Source organism: Photinus pyralis, unplaced genomic scaffold (genome assembly GCF_008802855.1).
Source record: "Photinus pyralis isolate 1611_PpyrPB1 unplaced genomic scaffold, Ppyr1.3 Ppyr1.4_unclustered_Scaffold450, whole genome shotgun sequence".
Taxonomy (NCBI): domain Eukaryota; kingdom Metazoa; phylum Arthropoda; class Insecta; order Coleoptera; family Lampyridae; genus Photinus; species Photinus pyralis.
In genome coordinates, this window is record NW_022171596.1 from 474,947 (window position 1) to 496,198 (window position 21,252).

A 21,252-nucleotide genomic window follows, 5' to 3' on the forward strand; every position below is an offset into this window, starting at 1 on the left:
GCGTATCACGAGAGTTTTTATGTCGTCTGATTACACAATAATCAATTACAATTAATTCGCCTCTGTGTATTAATTTACTCAACTGGTAAAAATCCAGAGCTCGAATCTCTGGACGGTTAACAAGCCCCTTATCCAAAGTCAAATGCTTTTTTAACTTTTTCTTTGTAACTGAAAAATTGATGCTCCGTCGATCACAGGACCGGATAATTACTGATTAGTTCACACGTTTTCCAAGATTACTTCTAGTAATTAACTAAAGCATTTTGTTACGTTTGCTTTACGCAAATGTAAGAAAATTACCTTGAGATAAGCACACGGTAAGCTCAGGCAAAGCAGAGGTGGGTCGGAGAGAATATCAGGGTACTGGTACACACAAAAACGAAGCAAAAGGGAAATATAGTAATAGGAAACCGGATAGGCGCCACTTAATCTATAGTAAATTTCAAAAGAGGAAAGAGAATACTTACCTAAAGGGGCAACAAGGCAAACTAAGAGATCTTTCTGGTCTTGATAAGCTAAATAAGTAAAATAACTGGCAGGGGTAGAACATAAACAATAATTGATATCACAATCGAGGGTAATTTAATAATTAATCTCAACACATTACAAATATGTTACAGTTATTAACATCAAAACAGGCTTCCGTACAAAACAACGTAGCTGTAATTGTTATCGAAAACCAGTATGCAATCGACGAAAATTAAAAAAATTACCTTCGAACTCTGGTATAGCGACTTTTTGAGCTTAGAATCTGTAACAGAGAACAACCAAACAAACAAATAAGAGGGATAGTGAACAGCGCGGCAGAAAATATTGCGATATTGCCATTTTTAATATCTGACACTAGGTAAATCGGATACTAAAACAGTAATTAATACTCAATAAAAATTAATAATTGAGTTTACGTTAACTATCCAAAAGCAAAATTTTTACTCCGCCACGGATCATCCGTACAATTCTGTGATATATATAAAAACATAAACGTGACGTTAACTTATTAACGATGCAAAAATAACTAAATTTCTATACAACAGCAATGTAATCTAATTAATTTAAAATGTAAAGTATTATTTACAACACATAAGATAGTATAAGGAAATTCTTCGGAGACAAAAGTAACGTAACTAAAAATCGTAGAGACGTAGATATTGTTTCGGACTAAGCGTCGGTAACTTCAAAAACTAATTTACGAAACAACGGTAATGTGTAGGATACAGTATAATCAAACTAACAGAAATGAATCTTAGGAGTAAGAAAAGTAATCGTAAGTAATGTAGATCACATCGGGTCTCGATATCGGTAAGTTGTATTCTTTGGTAACGACAGAAAGTGATGTACGTAAAATCAGATATATCATTCGGAAATGGTACAAGTGAAACTGTTTCCGAGATATCGTCGATCTTGGAACTGTCGTTCTTGTAAATTCACCTTTCCGCAAACTAGTACAATAACGGGAGGTCCAGAACTGACGTTTCCAGGAAAAAATTCCCGTAGTTTTTTTCTCAACGATTTTATATGTATTTTGAACCGCTGAATCCGAATTTTCACTTTGCTAACACGCCAGAGGTGAGCTAACGGCGGCAGCCGCAAATAACCGCAAATCATTTACCGCATTTTTACATTTTCGCCTATAACTCAAAAACGGTACGTTTTAAAAGAAAAACTATTCTATACAAAATTGTAGTCCACAAAATTTTATACATTTAAAATGTAACAACCAAATCTGTAGGACCAACCAAACCACCGCCAGCGGCCGCGCCAAAACGACTACTTTTCGTGCAACTTTTAGAAAATGCAAAAATAGTGCTCCGACATATCTATTTAATATAATTTATTTTCAATCGGATATTCTGATTGTACGTTGAATTTTAGTGAAATTCAACTACTCACTTGTTTGTTGTTTTTTTTCACTTTGATGATTTTGCCTCATTTGCGGCTTTTGCGGTTAGCACATGTGACTTTTCAAAGTCAAAAAGTCCATGTAAATGAAAAACCAATACCACCACTTGATAAGAAATGAAAAATTATATTAAATAGATATGTCGGAGCACTATTTTTGCATTTTCCAAAAGTTGCACGAAAAGTAGCCATTTTGGCGCGGCCGCTGGCGGCGGTCTGGTTAGTCCTAGATTTGGTTGTTACATGTTAAATATATAAAATTTTGTGGACTACAATTTTGTATAGAATAGGTTTTCTTCTAAAACGTACCGTTTTTTAGTTATAGGCGAAAATGTCAAAATGCCGCAAATAATTTGCGGTTATTTGCGGCTGCCGCAGTTAGCTCACCTCTGGCGTGTTAGCAAAGTGAAAATTCGGATTCAGCGGTTCAAAATACATATAAAACCGTTGAGAAAAAAACTTCGGAAATTTTTTCTTGAGAAAATCCTCATATGACTGAGCTAAACCTGTTTCATTCCTTACTCACGTAGGTAGGTACTCGTTTTCACACACACAGTTACCCTAGCTACAGATTGCTAAAGGTTTATTTGAAAGTAACGACTAGGAGAGCTCATGCGAGAGTAATACACGTGTGAGATATTGCACGAATTTTAGTGCATGTCAGAAGATACTGCAGGAAACAGTCTATCAAAGCTCCACCCCCAATGCCATCATCTCAAGAGACAAAGTTTAATTAAAAATTACGAGGTAAAGTCAATTGCCAACGTGAACGCTGGCAAACAACAAAAACTGACTTGACTAATTAATTACAGCCATGAATATTCCTCTCGTGAAATGTTACAAACTACATATTACATAAATCGTATGTAAAAGTCGACTAGATTATTTTCTCGACTCGAGTGTTGTATAATTACTCGTACGTACCTATTCACGGCTTTATGCAATTAAAAACGCGCACAACACCCCTTTCAGTATTTATTATTTTCTAAATATATTCGTACTTCAAAACTCGCGTAAAAGCTCTGCATGTAGCATGTACTTACCTATACAGGTACATTTTTCATCCGTAAAAAGTTTCGCAAGTACTTCATGTCTGAAACCTTGAATTTTACAGCTTTATACTTTGTGCTCTTTTCGCCCAAATAATTCAATTCAGATTTTGCTTCTGATGGTTCCAATTTATTTATTTATAAATAGTGCTGCGAATTAGTAAAGAGCCCTCAATCATTTCACGTTATTTGCTGTACAGGTAGCACAAACAATAGAAGAAATTGGTGTGCAAGGAATAAAAGACAGGAATATAACGAAAACGTACGTGGGGAGGGGGTTGACGGTTAAAATTTTGGGGTAGTGAGACTTCCGTGGTACACTCATTTGCTGTTTTTGTTGCGTTTTTAGAGTGAACCAAAATGTACTCTTGATGCAGAAGAAGGTTGAGAAGTAAAATAATTAATCCACAATGCTACAAGCCCATTATTAATAAAAAATACACATGGGACGTTTATATAAATATCAAAAATCTAAACTAAATAAACAAAGAGAAACAAGTTAATATATAATTGTTTATTTTACACTTTCAACTGAATTAAGGGTTCCATTTCTTCTATCTCTCTACGAGTTCTTTTTCGCGAATTATGCCTAACCCGCACATTCTACGCTCTGAAGCCGACACCCCCTATGACGCGAATTTTTTCTGCTAAGGCTGCTGCTACAGTTGACTGCGATCAACAAGCGTGTGCATTATTATGGTCGGTGTTTCTTGTGAGAACTCAGGTATAGCCTGGTTAACTAATCGCACGGATTAAAATCAAGTAACGATTAGTGTCTGTGTCTGGTGAAGTTATGTAGGGTCCTAAAAAAAATAAAAGAAATAAATAAATAAAATAAAAATTCACACCCTCACACTGGAAATCTAGAGATAGTATGTATTTCATACTTACCAACATAGCTATTGATGAGCACAATAGCCAACGCTATCAGGAAAGAGGAAAACAAAACAAACAAAAAAAATCATTATAATAATTCCTGTAATTTTATTAAATGGAGTTTATTGTGTAAGTGTTTCTTTGGCTTTGCGTTTGGGTTGAATACGAGGGGGTTGTGATAACGTGGTGTGTTTCTGTGAAGAAGGAGTTTTGTGTTTTTTAATTGTATTTATGGTGTTTCTTTGTTCCTGAGGTCGTATTTGTGAGGTTGCTTGGGTTTTTGGTGGAGATATTGCAGTATTTTGTGAGCCTGTGGTTATTATTATTATTATTATTTGGACAGCTTCGGCGTCTACCATTAAAACTTTAGGTTTGTGTCTTTTCCAATCAAGTTTTATTATACGCACGTTATAAGTTTTAGATTATTTCCGGAACATATTTGTCATAATTTTGTTGAAAACTAAAATAAACTGGGTGAAAGACACGCAAACTAAAATTTAACTTTACGAACAAGCGGTTAAACCTACGTTGCAATTATCGCTGTAATTGGTTATCTAATGTCTACAATTTTCTCTGTTTTTGTTTAATCTACAAAATTGTGTAATAACACTTCCTATATGAGGGAGGTAATCACTTTTTAGGACCTCCTGAAGCTAAAACAACCCCCTACAAGTCTGTACACGTTTATGTATGATAAACGTTGTTTTGAGATACATGCAGTCTCAGTAAAATAAATTCATCAAAATGTGTGTGCTATTTTACACTCTCCCTTAGACATCAAGGTCCCTTGCAAAAAGATGGAAGTATCGATTTTGTAATCCATTATTCATTTATTTACCTTACTTACTATATAGCGGTTTTCTCAAAGTTTCAAACTTATATTAACGTCCAAGGAAAGTGAAAATGTATTCTTTTCACTGAATGCTGACTGTAATTCATTTTTGTCAACAGGTAAACGAATGTGATGAGGCTTAATATGACAGAAACGCTCATAAGCGCGGAAAATGTTTCACCGGTCACTTTAAGTGGAGATTGGTCGAGAGTTGCTCGTTTACTTACCCTGGCATCTTTATCAGCTGTCGGCAGTATTGGAAACGTATTCATGATAAGTGCCGTTATGATTGATGATTACCTTAGAAAACGAGGTGAGTGCCTATTGATTTATTAGTTTGATATTCTAGACATTTCGGCACAAGGGAAGTATCTCCCTTTTCGTGCATAAACTTGCGCTTGTATTCTGAGAACAAATAATGTCGGAAGAGTAACTGTAATGTGAACCATCAAACTTGTCCAAATGCGAATTGACATTTTTGCTTTTAGCCCTTTATTTATTCACGCTAAACGTAAACTAAATTTACGCCTTCTAGACCAAACAGTTGAAAATGTTCGCAAACGTAGCTCCCACAGGATTAAGGGAAGAATCTATAAGAGAACAGAGAACACGATAGCTTGTAAAAAACAATTTTAAATATTTAAAACATCATCATCCCGTCGTTGACCTCGGGAAAATTTCCCCCCGTTAACCCAATTAATTTCTTCTCTCGTCTTAATGTAAGTTTATCAGGCAAGACCGTCATCAAATTGGTATTTAGTGAAAATGCGGAAACCAAAATTAGCTTCTTGCGTCAATATTTATTAATTCGTTTCGCGAGGGGATGTTTTAATTAAACGGTTAATAATAACACAGGTTGATATCAAACTTAAATTAGAGCGAAATTGGCGCCTTTTCCGCTTCGTTTCATAACTGCGTTTTCGGATATAGGCCCGTTTATTAAATTTCATTCGTTGATTGGTGGTATAAATTCCCATTTACCGGCTTTATTATCTTGGATAGAAACTGATGTAGGTACAACATTTATTTTGACTTTTGTCGCCCACTTTGAGATGGTTAGTGGTCAGTCATGAAATTTGGATTTTGATAAAGAAACATATCTATCTAAGTATAGCGTCATATTTTGAACCCTGAGATCTATATGCTAATGTAACATAAGAACGCCGTGGTGTGGGGTGGAACCGGAAGCGAATGTTCGAGAGATGATGCGTGACTGTTCGAAAAATAAAATAACCAGCCCTTAATTATTTCGAATCTTAAAGGGTGATAGTAAATGCATAACAGATATTGAAAACTGTCATGTTAAATTACATTTTTTTTATCATTAATTATTACAACTGTATACCATTCAATTCTTGCAAGACTTGTTTATTTATTTAACCACAGATCTCATCAAATTGAGAGCCCAGTACTGCGCGAATTAATTTTTGTTGGAATTCGTTGTGAACGATCGTAACGGAAGTGTGTCGTGTGCTTAGTTTTAGTAGGAGAACGTAGTTATTATCGTCTGGGTTATTTCCTTCCCAACCCCTTCAGGTTCCCCTTGCCATTATCGTAGGCTTTCTCCACGTACATGCTTACATCGCGTTTTTTTCACACGTTCTGCAGGCTTCTTTCGCATCTCATTAATTATTTGTTCGCTTCCCTTCAAGTTTTTCTCGCGCCACCTTTGTATCTCCTTCTTAACGCTTTTCTTTCTGATTTTTTATACCACTTTTATACCTCTTTAGCAACCACCCTCTTGCTTTTGGACGCAACGCCTTAGAATTGCGGCGAATTTCCGAACAAGGTCTTAACTAGAGGTTAAATAAACTAGGACTAAGTGGGCATCCATGTCTTAGTCCTTTACCTGCCCATAACACTTCAGTCTCCTTCCCTATTCTTAACCTCCTTCTCGGCTCTCCGTATAGTTCCTTGTTTCTGTCTTTCTTGTCAATTTTCCCATTTTCCATCTTCTTCCATACTTTTCCCACTTCCACTCAAACGGTGCCTTTGAGTCCATGAAAAACGCGAACAACTTTCCGCCTTTTTTTGCAATTCATTTTCCACCAATTTGTGTAATTGTCGATCGTCCCCCCCCCCCTCCTTTCCTCCAAAGTGCTCTTCTCTTCCATTTCTCTTTCTACTTTCGTTCAGTATTAGTGCATAGATTCTATACGCCGTAGTCATTATAGTAATTCCCCTATAATTTCCCACACAATCATCCTCCTCTTTTTCCTGCTTTTCTTGTAAATAGTAACTTGACAAAATGTTGTTTCCATTCCTCTAAAGTCTGTCTAAAATTGACGCGAAGTAATAAATTATAAGTTGGTGAAATAGAAATAGTATTTTTGTATGGAAGTGCTTCTCTATCTCTGTCTAACAAGTAGATTTATTACTTTGCGTCAATTTTAGACAGACTATAATTGTATTCCCCACCCACTTGTTCTATTTTTCTTTTTCCCTTTGTTTATCGCCTTCTAAATTTTCTTTCCTGTTTTTATTTCCATGATTTCCTCTTCGTCTTTTTTCTGTTTCTCTATACTTTTTTCTTTACATTTTTTTGGTCCTTTTTTCTGTTATCCCACCTCTTTTTCCTCTATTGCCTTCTTCTGTCTTACTCCAACATTTCTCTATATCTATTTCTCTCTTCTGTACCCTTTTTGTTCCACCACTCTCCTCTTTTTTCTATCCCCTATCTTTCAGTTATTGCTTTTTTAATACTCTGCTTTATATTATTCCACTCCTCTGTATTTTTTCCTATTTTTTCTCTTTGTTCCTCTAGTCTCTCTCTGTACAGCTCCACTATGCCTCTTGTGATGTCCATAATTCGAGCTCCCTTCGTATTTGCGTCTTTTCATTTCTTGATCGTCTTATCTTCCCTTTTAGACTTAATTCTACCGGTTGGTGATCCGATTCTAGCCTTGTTTCTACCTTAACTTCATTTCTTTTCTGATAATCCCAGTAACACTTCTCCCTTTTTGTTGCACTCTTTATCTCTTGATTTTCTATCTTCCCGTCTACCATATTTTATATTTTATTTTTTAAATCGTTTCTTTTTCTCTGTTGTATATTGTTATCAGTTAACACTCTTATTTACTTCCTCTTCACTTCTACTTATCTGATTTGTATTCCTTCATTATCCTTGTTTCTACCCCTGATAATATCCTCCTTTTGCTCTTTCTTTTAAATTATCCGTCTTCGTATACTGGTTCTTCCATACGTATTCATTTGGAATCCCATTTTTTTTTCTCCCAATTCTATTCTCCTATCCATGATTCTACCATCCCCACGACTTCACATCCTCTTACAACGCCCTAGAAGTGAGCGTCTTTGCCAGCGACCCCCGCTACATTCCAGAATATCATCCCTTGTCCATTTTAATTCGTTTTTCTCTTTTTTTGTCGTTCCTTCCTCTATAGTTTATCTTCTCTTTTGCTGTTAGTTTCTCCCTTCGAAATATATATCTAATTGTCTTTTTTTTATGGGCGAGGTTAATATGTTTCTTAAAATGCGACAGAAGCAAATGCCAAACCGTACTACAAACATAATTCCCTACCTTCCAGATAGTCGTAAAGAAGTTTCTTATATACAAGGTGACTGCTTCATTTTTGCTTTAATTTTCAAATTAATAATGGCGGATTTCTAAGAAAACACAAAAATTAGAATATCTCAACAACTTTTCACAATCGTAAAGGCATGTTTGGCTAAAGCAAGTCTAAATGACCTCTATTAACATGTCTTCCAATATACAGTGTGTTCATTTGAAAACTTCCCACCACGTATTTATTGAAAACCACTGATTAAATGAAAAACCACCGAGACACCTCAAAATATTTGTCAAGGGGGACAATTTTTTAACCAAAAACTACTTAACCTCCTTTCACCCTCTGCCCCCCCCCCAGGGTCGTTCCCATAAAAGTCCTAAAGTTAAAAAGTGGTATCGAGTAATAGCTTGTTTGAAAGGTCTTTTGAAGTCCTTTATTTTGACGTTTGATTTTTGAAAATCGGTAGATTCCTTTTCGAGAAAATTAGAAAAATCTTAATTTATTTAATCTGCCTATCTTAATTTGTTTGAGATATAAAACAAAAACAAACGAAAATATCACTTGTTCGTTGCTATGGGAAAGAAAGAATTGCTGTCAGTTCCTTTTGGGACAATCTTGGGATAGTGAACATTAATTTATTGATTCAGATTTTTCTTCCAAAATGTTTCTAATTTTCTCGAAAACGAATCGACCGATTTTAAAAAATCAAACGTCAAAATAAAGGACTTCTAAAGACCTTTCAAACAAGCTATTACTCGATACCACTTGTCATTTAAAATTTTTATGATTATGGGAATGACCCTGGGGTGAAAGGGAGTGAAGTCGTTTTTAGTTAAAAAGTGGTCCCCCTTGACAAATCTTTTGACATGTCTCGGGCGTTTTGTTCTTTAATCAGTAGTTTTCGATAAATCCGTGGTGGGAAGTTTTCAAATGAACACCCTGTATATTGGAAGACATGTTAATAGAGGTATCATTTACAGTTGGTTTAGCCAAACATGCCTTTACGATCGTGAAGAGTTGTTGAGATATTCTGATTTTTGTGTTTTGTTAGAAATCCGCCATTATTAATTTAAAAATTAAAGCAAAAATACAACCTTTTTCTGCAATACTTCAGTTTCCCTCATTATTAGATTACACATTGGCAGACATTCTCTATCAAAAATTATGTTAAATACCCCGATCTAATAAAAATACAAAACCTAAAATTTACACTTGTAAAGGAAACTTAGAACAACCTGTACATTCACACGTAGTTAATGACGTGATATCCTGTATATCAGAACAATTTCGTTGTACCTCCATGTCTTTAGATTATATCTTTTGTGTAAATTATTTATTTAGATTTGTTGTATTTAATTGTGAAACGTGAAATTGCGTGTTAAAATGTAAGGACATCTGGCTGTTTGTGATAAGACGTTTTGTTATCGGACCTACATTAACTAACGCTAGTGTTCTGCTGCTGACAACAAGGGATGCAGGTGGTCAACGGTGTCAAATTGACACGCGTTACCATTGACACTGTCAATGGGAACGCGTCCCTTCGCAGATGTCGTTATCTAATCTAATTGTAATTAGCGCATTGTTTGTAAATACCGGAGGAAGGGGATTATTCTATGATGGAAGTGGTGTTCCTTTAAATACGCGAGACAATGTAAAAAGCGAGCTTCCGTTGTTAGTTCGCGACGGTGAAAAAAGCGTGTAAATTGTAAAGTGTATATAAGAAGTTAAGCAGTTGGGGCTATTGCAATCATGGACAATTTGTAATTGATAAACTGGTCAGTTATAACCACTAAGGTTTAACCGAAAATCGATCTCATTTAATCAGTCACTTATTAACTTTAGTTTCGCATTCGGCAACATTTCTAATTGCTCATCTTTCAGGTAACGCATTCCTGGTGAACGTCGCACTCGCCGATCTTCTAGTATCCGGTTTGGTCGTACCAGCCTCGGCCATAGTCATACTCGCCGGTCTCCAGGACAATCTGGTCGTCTGTCGCTTCCAGTGGTTCTTGGCGGCCCTATGCTTTCTAGTCACCGTTTTATCTTTGGCGGCAACCTCAGCGGAAAACCAGGCTCGATTGTGCAGTTCGACGGCATTCTACGACGCGCTTACACCAGGTAGAATTACCACCGTACTTCTGCTATTCTGGGCGTTATGCTCCATTATTTCCGGATTACAATTTGCGAAGGATCTATCGTTTGATTACTGCACACGAAAGTATCCAGGCTTAATTCCATATCAGATCACGATAGCTGTAGTTTTTGTTTTCGTTCCATTGACTTTGTCGTTTGTTTGTTATATAAGGACGCACTACAACGTACGTATCGCCAAAGCTCGGCCAAACTTTAAGCCCCCCGTTCAGTTCAGCTGGGATTACGGGTTAATGCAGGCGAATATGTACAGTTTGTTACTTTTCATTGTATTTTGGCTTCCTTTTGGTGTCGTATTAGCGGTCGGTACCGTACGCACAATTCCCGATAGCATTTTTTACAATTTCGCGTGGCTGGCCATAAGCAAATCGTGCGTTAACAGCATGCTGTACTGTGTTGCGAACCGCCATTTTCGTAGCGCTTACATTAACCTGTTCCATTATTGCTGTTGCAAAACGACCGTCTCGTTCTCGCGCAGGCAACGTCCCGAAGGGGTGAGACCATCGGGCGATGTTCGCGTGCACATCATTCCCGGCTATAATATGTACTGTAGTCCCCAACGGTGCCGTGAGGGCCAGTCGAAACGATCCTCGACGCGCCCAAACGGAAGGGACATATATGAATTATGATGAGACGATTCCTGCTCGGAGGGATGCAGCCGTGGCGTTTGGATTTAGCCAGAGAACCTTTATTTTACTCACGCAGTGATGAGATTTTTTAAATGCCCGACCTCTAACATTCCTAACGTGCTTTCGTTCGTACAAAACTAGGAAACGATCAGTATTTCCATTTTAGATTATTAGTTTAAGCGCTTAAGAAATTATTTATAAACATATAATAGTTATCATCGGGTGAGCCATTTGCGTTTAATTTCCAATTTTATGTTAAGTTAGACTTCATAGCGCTCTTTTTGGAACAAAGGATCATACATAATGAAAATCGTGCTGATGATGTATTCAGTTTGATGCGCAAGGGATAGTGCTTCAATGAGAGTAAGCTTATTTTTTCAATGGTCACAGCCACATTAAAAATAAAGGCAAACAAAAAATGCTTTAGACCAATGTCGCTCTTTTAAAATAAAACCAATAAGAAATTCAAACTTGGAATCGCGGATGTCGTTGTCGATTGCCGATGTCTCTTTACTTTAGAGAAATGATACCTCCACGTCGAAAAATAAGCGTAAAAGGAAAGATAGTGTAAATTTCAAACGATGTGGTATTGCATTGTGATCGAACATTACTTGGTAATAATACACACTGCTTTCCAAGCTCAATCCATTGTATAAACGCTTCGTCTTTTGGCGATTTATCTCATGTTTACCTACTGTGAATGATATTTGTGTTTAATCGGAAGAATAATGAAAATTTGTCTTTATGTCACGTTAACGGAAGTAGAATAATAAAGTATCACTGCTCATTTTAAATTAAAACGATTGTAGAAATCATTTAAAATACAATAAATCAGGAAATGTGTGTGCTTTAACTATGTATGTGGGAAGAAGGAATAATTCTGGTATTTTGGATTATCATTTTTATCCACTTCCCGGTATACATATGTATAGAACATGTAAATACAATAATACATTTCGTAGACCAATTCTATAACTGCAATCGTGTCATTGCTTCGGTTGTGTACTGCCTTTGGCTAATAAATTTTATGATTTGAGTTTCCGTAGGATTGTGCTTTAGTTGAAGACAGTCCTGCACATGTATATGTCAATTGACTTACTCAAGTCGCAGGGGTTTGTAGTTATGGTTGAATTATCTGCAAATTTCCCTGTATATTAACCGCATTTGGTAGGCCATTAACGTAGGTATACCTACCCAGAACAAAAGTGAACCAATGACTGATCCTTGAGGTACGCCAAACATGATTGGTTCTATGTTCGTCATTTTGGCAAGTGATTACTGAGGTAACAACTAAAAAGTTTTAAAGGCGTTTCTCGGATATTCTAATATCCTAGTTTGACTTCAAGTGTTGTTCAATGACATTTGTTTTGTGTATATCTAAGTACTTCCGGTTAAAGGTACTTTGGCAAGGACCTACAAACTGTATTATTACCTAATAAATGACGTCAGACGACAGCTCTTTTTAGAAACTCTTCCTGAATTGAATTACACCATAATTCGTAATGGTCGTCACTTGGAAGATCGAACAAGATCTTCAAGATTCCACAAGTTTGGATGATTTCTATCAATCCCCTAAAGGATATGGCAAATCAATTATGACTATTCTTTTCAAACCCATTTCCTGCTTCCTTTGTGAAGATCGTGATCGTGGTATCTTACAAAGGGTTGAAGATTCTCTCAGGTTCGTGGTGTAAATTCTTCTTCAAATTTCATCATGTTGTTATATTGAAGTACTTTTGGAACTTACCTTTTTGTACTTTTACTTCCAGCCAGCTCAAGTAAAAATAGTTTGAGCATAGGAACGATTTAGTTCGTTTCTATTTCATTAATATTTCATTAATTGTTCATAATTTGTAACAAAAACTGGGAAAAATACTAATTTAAAATGTATACTCTAAACGTTTTAGAGAGTTTATGTAATTTCATGCCTCTCTTTGACACAAAAACTCTTTTTACTTTCCCTTTCGTAAAATAGCAATAATTCCAAAAAAGTAAAGACATATTAACACAGTCCGGTAAAAAAACGCAAGCTGGTTAATAATCCAGCGCTGGAGTGAGAAAACAAAGCGCTGGATTATTAAAATGTCCATTTACCAATGGAAAATTTTATAATTTCGACATAAGCCTTTCTATTTTAGCACTAAACTTCTTCTCTTTCACTCACTTTTATAATTCATTTAACCCGCTTTCAAAATGACCAATTTATGGCGCTAATTGTTGGATACAAATCGTAATATTTTCAAGCTTTTGCTTTAGAGTTTACGTGAAAGCTGTCAGAGCGAATTCCTTTCTTTACCGCAATTCATTTGCTTATCATGCTAATTTTACGTACGTTAATAGATGCATTGTTAACTAAATGTACCATTTAAGTTAGGTACATCGTAAAATCCAAATTTTCATCTACTGTAAAAAGAAATTGATTGTTGAGTACGAATATGGGTCGCGTCAAATCCGAAAATCACGTCGAGTTTAGGACCACTGCCTAAACTTTTATTTTCTTTCCTGTGTGATTCTGAACATATTCTTTAAATTCCTTATAAAATTCCTACTGCTGGTCCTTGGATTTCAAAAAATCTCAGTCTGATGTAGTCATTCTTGAAAAGTAACAAGTCTGTAGAACCATCATAGTCCATAGGACCACAGATATCGACATAAATGAGTCCAGTACATGATTCTGGTCTATTATTACCCTTCTTAAAGGCTTAATGCGCCTGTTTTTCTTTGGAACACACTTTGAAATAGCTCAGATTTCGCAATTTTAAACCCGAAACCGCACCTTCATGCATGATTTTAAGATCTCTATAATTAATGTGTCCGAATCACCTATGCAAAATGTCACCATTAGCTACCGAGCTGTCTACAAAGATGGTCCGTGGACTTTTCTTACTTGTAAGTATAAGTCTACAGGGTGTATCTTTTCGAGCGTGATTCCGCATTATTTTCTGAGTAAAAAAGTCTAATAAAAATTTTCCTCTAGATTTCACTTTACTTGCTAAATTTCGAAGCATTATCGTGTTTATTAGGGCACTTGTTCTTGTAACGCCCATGTTAAGCGCATCGGAAACACTTTACATTTGTAAATTTGCCTTTAAGGGTCAGCTATCTCACATTTAGAACCGGTGCTGCCATTCCGGTTGTGGGCCCTCAATTTGAATTTAGTCGTCTTTTCCTCTTTTTCCGCGACTGCTGCCTTCATCTTGTATATCTAGCAACTTTGTCTTTATCGAATCTGTAGTTATATCCATTCCGCTATGCTCTATCTCAATGATTGTAGCGAATCACTCAGACGATCCCGCTAGTAATAACGAGCCTACCCAATTATCCTCCATTTTGAAGCCGGTGTTCTTCAATTCTGTAGCCATAGGAAGATAAGGGTTCTTAACAAGTTTTCTAGTAAAACCAGTACCTACCAATACATACTTTTTAAGTGTGTCTCCTGTGCAATTTTGGCGTCTTTTATGTATACGTAAAACGAAGCATCCAAAGTGAGCATCAATTTTGCTTTGGCACGAATGCCCCCGTTTCAATATCCGATAAAAACCTAAAAGAATGAAAGTTCAAGGGGAATTATAAAGAAGCAAAAGTAATTAATTGCAAAAGGTGTATTAGCCGAAATCGGACAGTGTCCGAAATTTATACCCACAACGCGTTGTGAGCACCACAGTTTACCCAGAATGCAATAAGAGTAAACGTTTCCGATTAACGGTTAAAAAAAAGTTGTGGGTATTTTTCTTCACCTTGATCTTGTTTTGCGTTGTAGGGGTATCTCGCTTTTCTCACTTCGCATTGCTTGTAATACAAGAAGTACAGGGAAATGTTCAAAAAAGTGCAAAAATTTTGCGCTTTTTTGGCTCTCAAATCTGACGCACAACCTAGAAACCGTCACAAACTCATATACCCGTTATTCAGGGCCCCTTAAAGGGGTTAAAACGATTTCCAGCTCTCGAGCAATTTTTAGGGGCTAGACCCTTTTTTAGCACTTATATGCCTGGGTCATAACGCTTTTAAATGAAATCAGTAAACGGAAAATCCAACTTTGTTCACGAAACAACATTCCGCTATTATATAAATAAAAATTTACTCTGAATAACATTTATTACGCAACGAGACATGGGCCAAACGAAAATATCCACAACCACGAAACAGGAGCACTTGGGATTGGGCTTCGGATTGTGGGTCAATAAATATGCCCAGAACGCGTTTTGGTTAATTTCTTTTAACTATTCGTCGGAAAATTAAACTCTTATCGCATTCTGAGTAAACCACAGGCGCAGTGTCCACAAGGCACTATGGTTATACATTTCGGCTATTGAGAATAACATATACATCTGATTGACTTCAAACAAGACAATTTAAACCATGGCCTAAATTAGGCCATGATTTAAACAATGTTTTAAATATCCTTTTAAATGTGTTCCTTTTCAAATTGTAACATTAGCTCATTAAGTATTATTTTTGAAGAAAATGTAGGGGCTGTTTCCGTATCTTTTTAAGTTTAAATATAAGGAACGATATTTTCTGGTGAAATTTGATGGAAGTCGAAGCCCTTTCGCAAATTTTAGGATGAGAATGATACTTGATTCAATCAAGCCGTGAAATGAAGAAAATTCATGGAGTTTCTTCTGTAGATTGTTAACAAGAGAGTGTAAGATGCTTGAAACCAGAAACTTGGATTATTAACAGCTTAGCTATAAATTCAGAACTACTTATGTGACGCGAAATTATTAAATATTCCTTACAACGAAAGTGCAATTTAACATATGGTATACAAATTAAAAATTAACATAAATACGACCTGCAACAATAACAGGGAGGATACAACGCCGTACGCAAGATAGCCTATTATTTCTTCTCAATCCAAAAAATCTCTTTTGTACTAGTTGTTGATTTTTAAATTTTAGCAGCCATTAGTGGCCAAAGACTCCAGTGCTTTTTAGTATTTACTGGCAGACCTAAATCGACTAAAATTCGATACAAAAGGAAGTGTACAAAGGTTTCTTACCGATATCCTATAAATTGGAGACTTATTTTTTGTTACTATAGTTTAAGGTTGTAGGTATATAGCGGGGTATTACAGCTACTTCTTTGAAAGCGAGGAGCTTATAAGAATGTGCACGCGAATTACATTAAAAGGTCACTAACTCAGAGGGGTTGGGAGTATTTTTGGAGAGTTGAGATTCGCGCATATTTGTCAAGCGTGCTGCAGACCTTCAATAACGTCATCTTCGGTGCCAAATTTGAATTTTGTTCCTCTGAAATATTAACTTGTAAAAGAGCGATAATACAATGAAATTAGTCTCTTTTTGGAGCGAAATCACTTGCAATAAGCTGCACGTTCCACAATTAGGCGTATTTGCCCAAAACATTATAATGGATCAATAAAACCTGTCCTGGCTTTACTCGAAGTTTTCCCATTTTGTCAACGTATTTAAATAAATCCATATCCATTAACCGGTCTAGCTCTAGCTACACTTAAGGGGAGACTTTCCCATAATTAGCTTAAATTGTATGTGCTGCCCAACTTATTAATTTTGGTGATGGAGTTATTTATAGTGGTTACCCCCTTTGTTAATTTGCAGTCGGCTGTCTTGTGTTTGAAGGAGCTTGAAAGTGAAATCCCTATCCTTTGCACTCGTTCTGAGTTGATCTCATTTGTTGGTTCGATAAAAAACCATTTGGTGCATTTCTATAAAGGCTCACCCGGTGTAATAAATAATGCATCCTGGATCCTCTTTATTAATGTAAGGCATATTTCTCGCACGCCTTTCCCAAGCTTTAATATTAATGTGAATATTATTATAAAAAGAAAAAGAAAAATTTCTGTAAAAGACTGATATGCGTGTATTGAATAGGTGTACCTTACCTAAAGCTGCGTCCACAAATTGATTGAATTTTTTTATAATAAATATAAAGAGGTCATATCAAAGCAAAACAAAAGCACAAATTAACGTAAATTTTTAATTTGCTCCGTCCACCTAGTTACATTACTTACTGTCCCTTTTCACACATTATACGAGTTTAGGATTAATTTACGCAATGATGAAAACGTGGGATCCAGGTAGCTGAGGCAAAACTTGAATGGAAAAATGTGTCAGTACCATAGAGACATTTCGGCTTTTCACACAGTATTCCGAAATCCGTACAGGAATGCGAAAGTGTGTGGACCTAAAAACCCGAGTGCCTATTGAATGCTTTATTATTTTTAAATGTAGACAATACTGGTAATCTATCAAAGAAAGATATGTATTTTGTGACTAAATTCCACTTTAAATCGACACGAAATTTACGACACAGTTCCATGATGCGAAAGTGTTTACTTATAGTTAGAAAAATGTAACAAAATTTTTGAAAACAACATTTTTTAAAATGTTGCCTTCTTCCCAACTGTGATCTCTCTAACGAAGCTAGAACATAATGTTATTATTATAATAAATAATGTGATAGGGGACCACTGATGTGTGAAATGGCTTGTCGGTGAAATGTGATTGCTTCTGCATTTTACTGTATTTCGATTGTTGTTTGTTGCGACTTTTGATGAGAGATAAAAACACATACAATTTCAATCGAAAAAGTTCGATTGGGCAAACAATGTTATACGTAGCGTACAGTAAATAACCTAATTTTCCAAAGTACAAAGTTATGGCTTCGTCGCATTAACGGAATCAAAATTCGGTTGCCACTTTACGCTTTATGCATAATTAATAGTGGGTAACTAGGCGAAGACGTAAAAGGGCCGTAAATGATGCAATCGGAAGCGTCAAACTTATAAAATCGATAAAGTCGGAATATCGTACGTTTATTAGGAATGTGAGAAGTATCCAATCATCTACTATAAAATTTGAATATTCAATTGTATACTTCTACATATATTCTAGAATGTAAAGATGACACGTTTAAAAACTACTGTGTTACATGATTCATATGCAGTTTGGAAAGTATATCCATTTCCGAGACGAGAGCTAGGATACACAACACATTCATGTAGACGCACCTTAAAAGCTCTAGCCCAGCTTTCTTCAAATTGACACATAATTCAATGACAATGTGAGATTACAAAAATTTATTCTTTTACAAGTACAAAATCCTGTAATAAAAATTCTAAGGTGACATAAATCCTTTTTGTACACTACCCGTCCACAGAACAGACATAACAACGAAAAAAAAAAGAATTCAAGAGATCTCAAGAAATAAAAAATGAGTCCAAACAATATCCAAATTAAGTTGATCTACCAAAGGAGACGCAATTACTGATAATACCTTTTCACAAAAACTGAAAGCTTTTACAAATTCACATTTTTTTGACCCATTACATCTTAAAAAAAATTGCATTAAATTTGGCTGACCGGGTAATTACAAAAATTTAAAACAACTTTCATAAACTAGGCAACGACATTATTTCGTTTCTTAAAAATCCTTCCAACGGCATACTTAACTTAACCCTCCCAACTAACTACGTTTTTCTAATCGACTTGAAACAAGGGTACAAAATTTCACGTAAAAATGACTTACGAACGCGTTTAATATAACCCTACTTATGTTACTACACTTATTCAAGCATTCACAACCTCCACTCTTTTAATCCGCATCGTCGAAACCCGAAAAGCCAACCCTGTCAACCCTCACATGCGTACGCGTATCGTGCAGGTTTATTTGATCACGCCCGGTCATTTAGTTTGCCCGATAACGGCTTTACACGCACATTTATCCAGATAGAACTACTTTCTTACGTCGATTTCAAAATTCAAATTAAATGTTTCCTTATTTTTGCGTTCCCTGAATTTCTGACACTCATCAAATACAATTACAACCCTTAGATGATTTACACAAATCCTAAATGTACAATACAAAGAACTAACATTACAATGACCATTAAATAGAAGCCTCAAATTCCGTATCCACTTGACAGAGTTTCCCTCAGGTCCTAAACAAATAAATTTCAACATTGTACAGAACGTCTTGCCTGGAACTTCTAATGCTAAACCTAAAGTACGTTTACACCACGTAAATTTTCAACTGTGGGGTGGCTCGCTCTCAAGGTCTGCAGTTTTGCAACCTATAGAAACGAGACCCTTCTGCAGTTTACACAATACTTTCCACCTTCCCTACAAATTGTTTTGTTTATAACTATTTCCAAATTTGATTATTTATCTTGGGTTTCATTTTTCATCAGGATTACTTTCGGAATGAAAGTATACTTACTTGGTTTTGACATCTTAATATATTGTAAATTTGTGACTCAAATTACACGCTAATTCTTTAAAATTCCGTAGGATATTTGATTCGTGTGAAATAATTACGCTAATGAAGTCTTCTATTATACGCACTTTGAGCTGTTTACAATAATTTTTTCCAGCAGCGCGAAAACGCCCCATTTATTCCTTATCATTGGGAGGCGAAGAAAAACGAGAACGTTTTTCCATATATTTCATTCATTTATCGCGTATTTTAAAAGTTAATCGATTGCAGTACTATCCATCACTTGATGAGTTGCAACCGCAGCACAATTCCATAAATTTAATGAGTCTGAGACGGTCCTGAATATGGCAGCATTTTTGCCATGTTTTCTCTCGTGTAGCAACTTACCCAATCTTTGGACGGGATATGTCTAGCCCCTTCAAGCCAAAACATGTGCGCCAACTTCCAACTAAATTTGTGCACTGAAAATGTTATGCCCGCTTTTTACTTTAATGATCTCCCTTGAACGACTCTATCTATTCATTTTTCCTCCGAATGATCTTCACTTCTGGCCGAGGTGTTTTTTACGCACACAAATGAGCTTTAAATTAAATATGGCGATACCCAATTTTTATTGGTCAATGACTTTTCTTCAACCAATCCCGAACTAGTATTAGTGCTGACCCAAGGTTTGCACAATGCACAGTCTGATTTTTCGTTATGCTGATCTCATTTATCTAGGTTAAACCCTCATTAAAACGGCTGTGATATAATCCCTAAGCCTGTCTGGAAGGCACCAAAGGTAATTAAAAGAACAGAAACCCATTGATAATGAACGTATCGAAATTATACGCATTGCACATGTCACATTGTCTCCAATGAATGACACGTGCAATATTTGTCTGAGGGGCTGTTCTAGAACCTTGACATTTTTATACAGATAACCACTTTTATTTCCACGTATTTATGCGGGAAAAAATTGAATCACATAATCTAAATCCAAATCGTTTGAAATTTAAAAATAATATATTTGAAGAAAGTTAATAAACAATTTTCTTTTTGCAAAAAAAGATTTTGTGTTAAAGTAGAAGAGCTCTTATCAAAAAACAAATAATCAATCCTAATATGGTTTATGCCGACGTCGCGACGTCGTGTTCAAAGCTCAAATCAATTGTGAGAAAACGGAGTGATAGAGAATAGTCTTTTAATAGGGGTACAAAGTGATAATGTAGAATAAACAACAAAAATAGATATGAACAACGAGACATTAAAAGGAAAACAGAATTGAAATGAATAAACCAATACACAAAGTTTCAATATTTTTGAGTTGTCATGCACACGGACCTACAAGACGGAAATTCGAATTTTCTCGTAGATACTGCATGCGAACCTTTCCTTCTTTGGGCTGGAACCAGCTCGCTCATTTGCATGTTACAAGACTTTCTCGATATAAGTTCCTGATACGCACTCGCATTTAACGAAATTCGAAGAGACATACTTTGGCAAATTAGCGAATCTCTCGTACCCCAGTTTACAAATCTCCGTTGCAAAACGTCACAACAAACAACCCCCGAAATACAGTGCATATATCTTATGATGTTTTTTTATAAATGTACTCGTATTAACTGTCCAAGTTCACCAGAAATATACATGTAAATATAAAAATATATACATGCTGTTCTACATTTATGTATAACTATATGAAGACAGTACTATAGCTGTTTATGTGTTCATTGTGCAAGTCTTATTTTCTTATTGTGATTTAAGGTAAAGGTGTATATAATAATTAAGTGTGTAAATATACTATACTACTGTACCAATCATAAAGCAGATCTTAAAAGAGTCATTCCTAAGTTTATTTCGTTACCTTTCCTATAATCGCACATCATCTGCTTTATGAATAGTTTTACGTTTGTTTATTTTTTCCTCCCAATCGAGAGGATATAAGCGGTATTCTAAATGGAAATATGTATTATTCTTGTACTATATAATATAAATGTTGTAATAAAAAATTGAGAAAGAAAAAAAACGGAAAAAAGATGAATTTTAAACGAACCTGTTGTACACTTTTGAATAATATACTCTTTCAGTTACCGAGATGCGTGAGCTTACTG

The 21,252-nt window shown here is 35.7% G+C and overlaps 1 protein-coding gene across 1 annotated transcript; it reads left to right on the forward strand.

Annotated features, from left to right (window-relative positions):
• Positions 1-4,782: 4,782 nt before the first annotated feature.
• On the forward strand, positions 4,783-21,252 carry LOC116182284 (alpha-1B adrenergic receptor-like). The gene is made up of 2 exons (XM_031502806.1): positions 4,783-4,969; positions 10,065-21,252. Exons 1-2 carry the CDS (start codon positions 4,789-4,791, stop codon positions 10,961-10,963), a joined length of 1,080 nt encoding a protein of 359 aa, XP_031358666.1. The 5' UTR covers positions 4,783-4,788; the 3' UTR covers positions 10,964-21,252.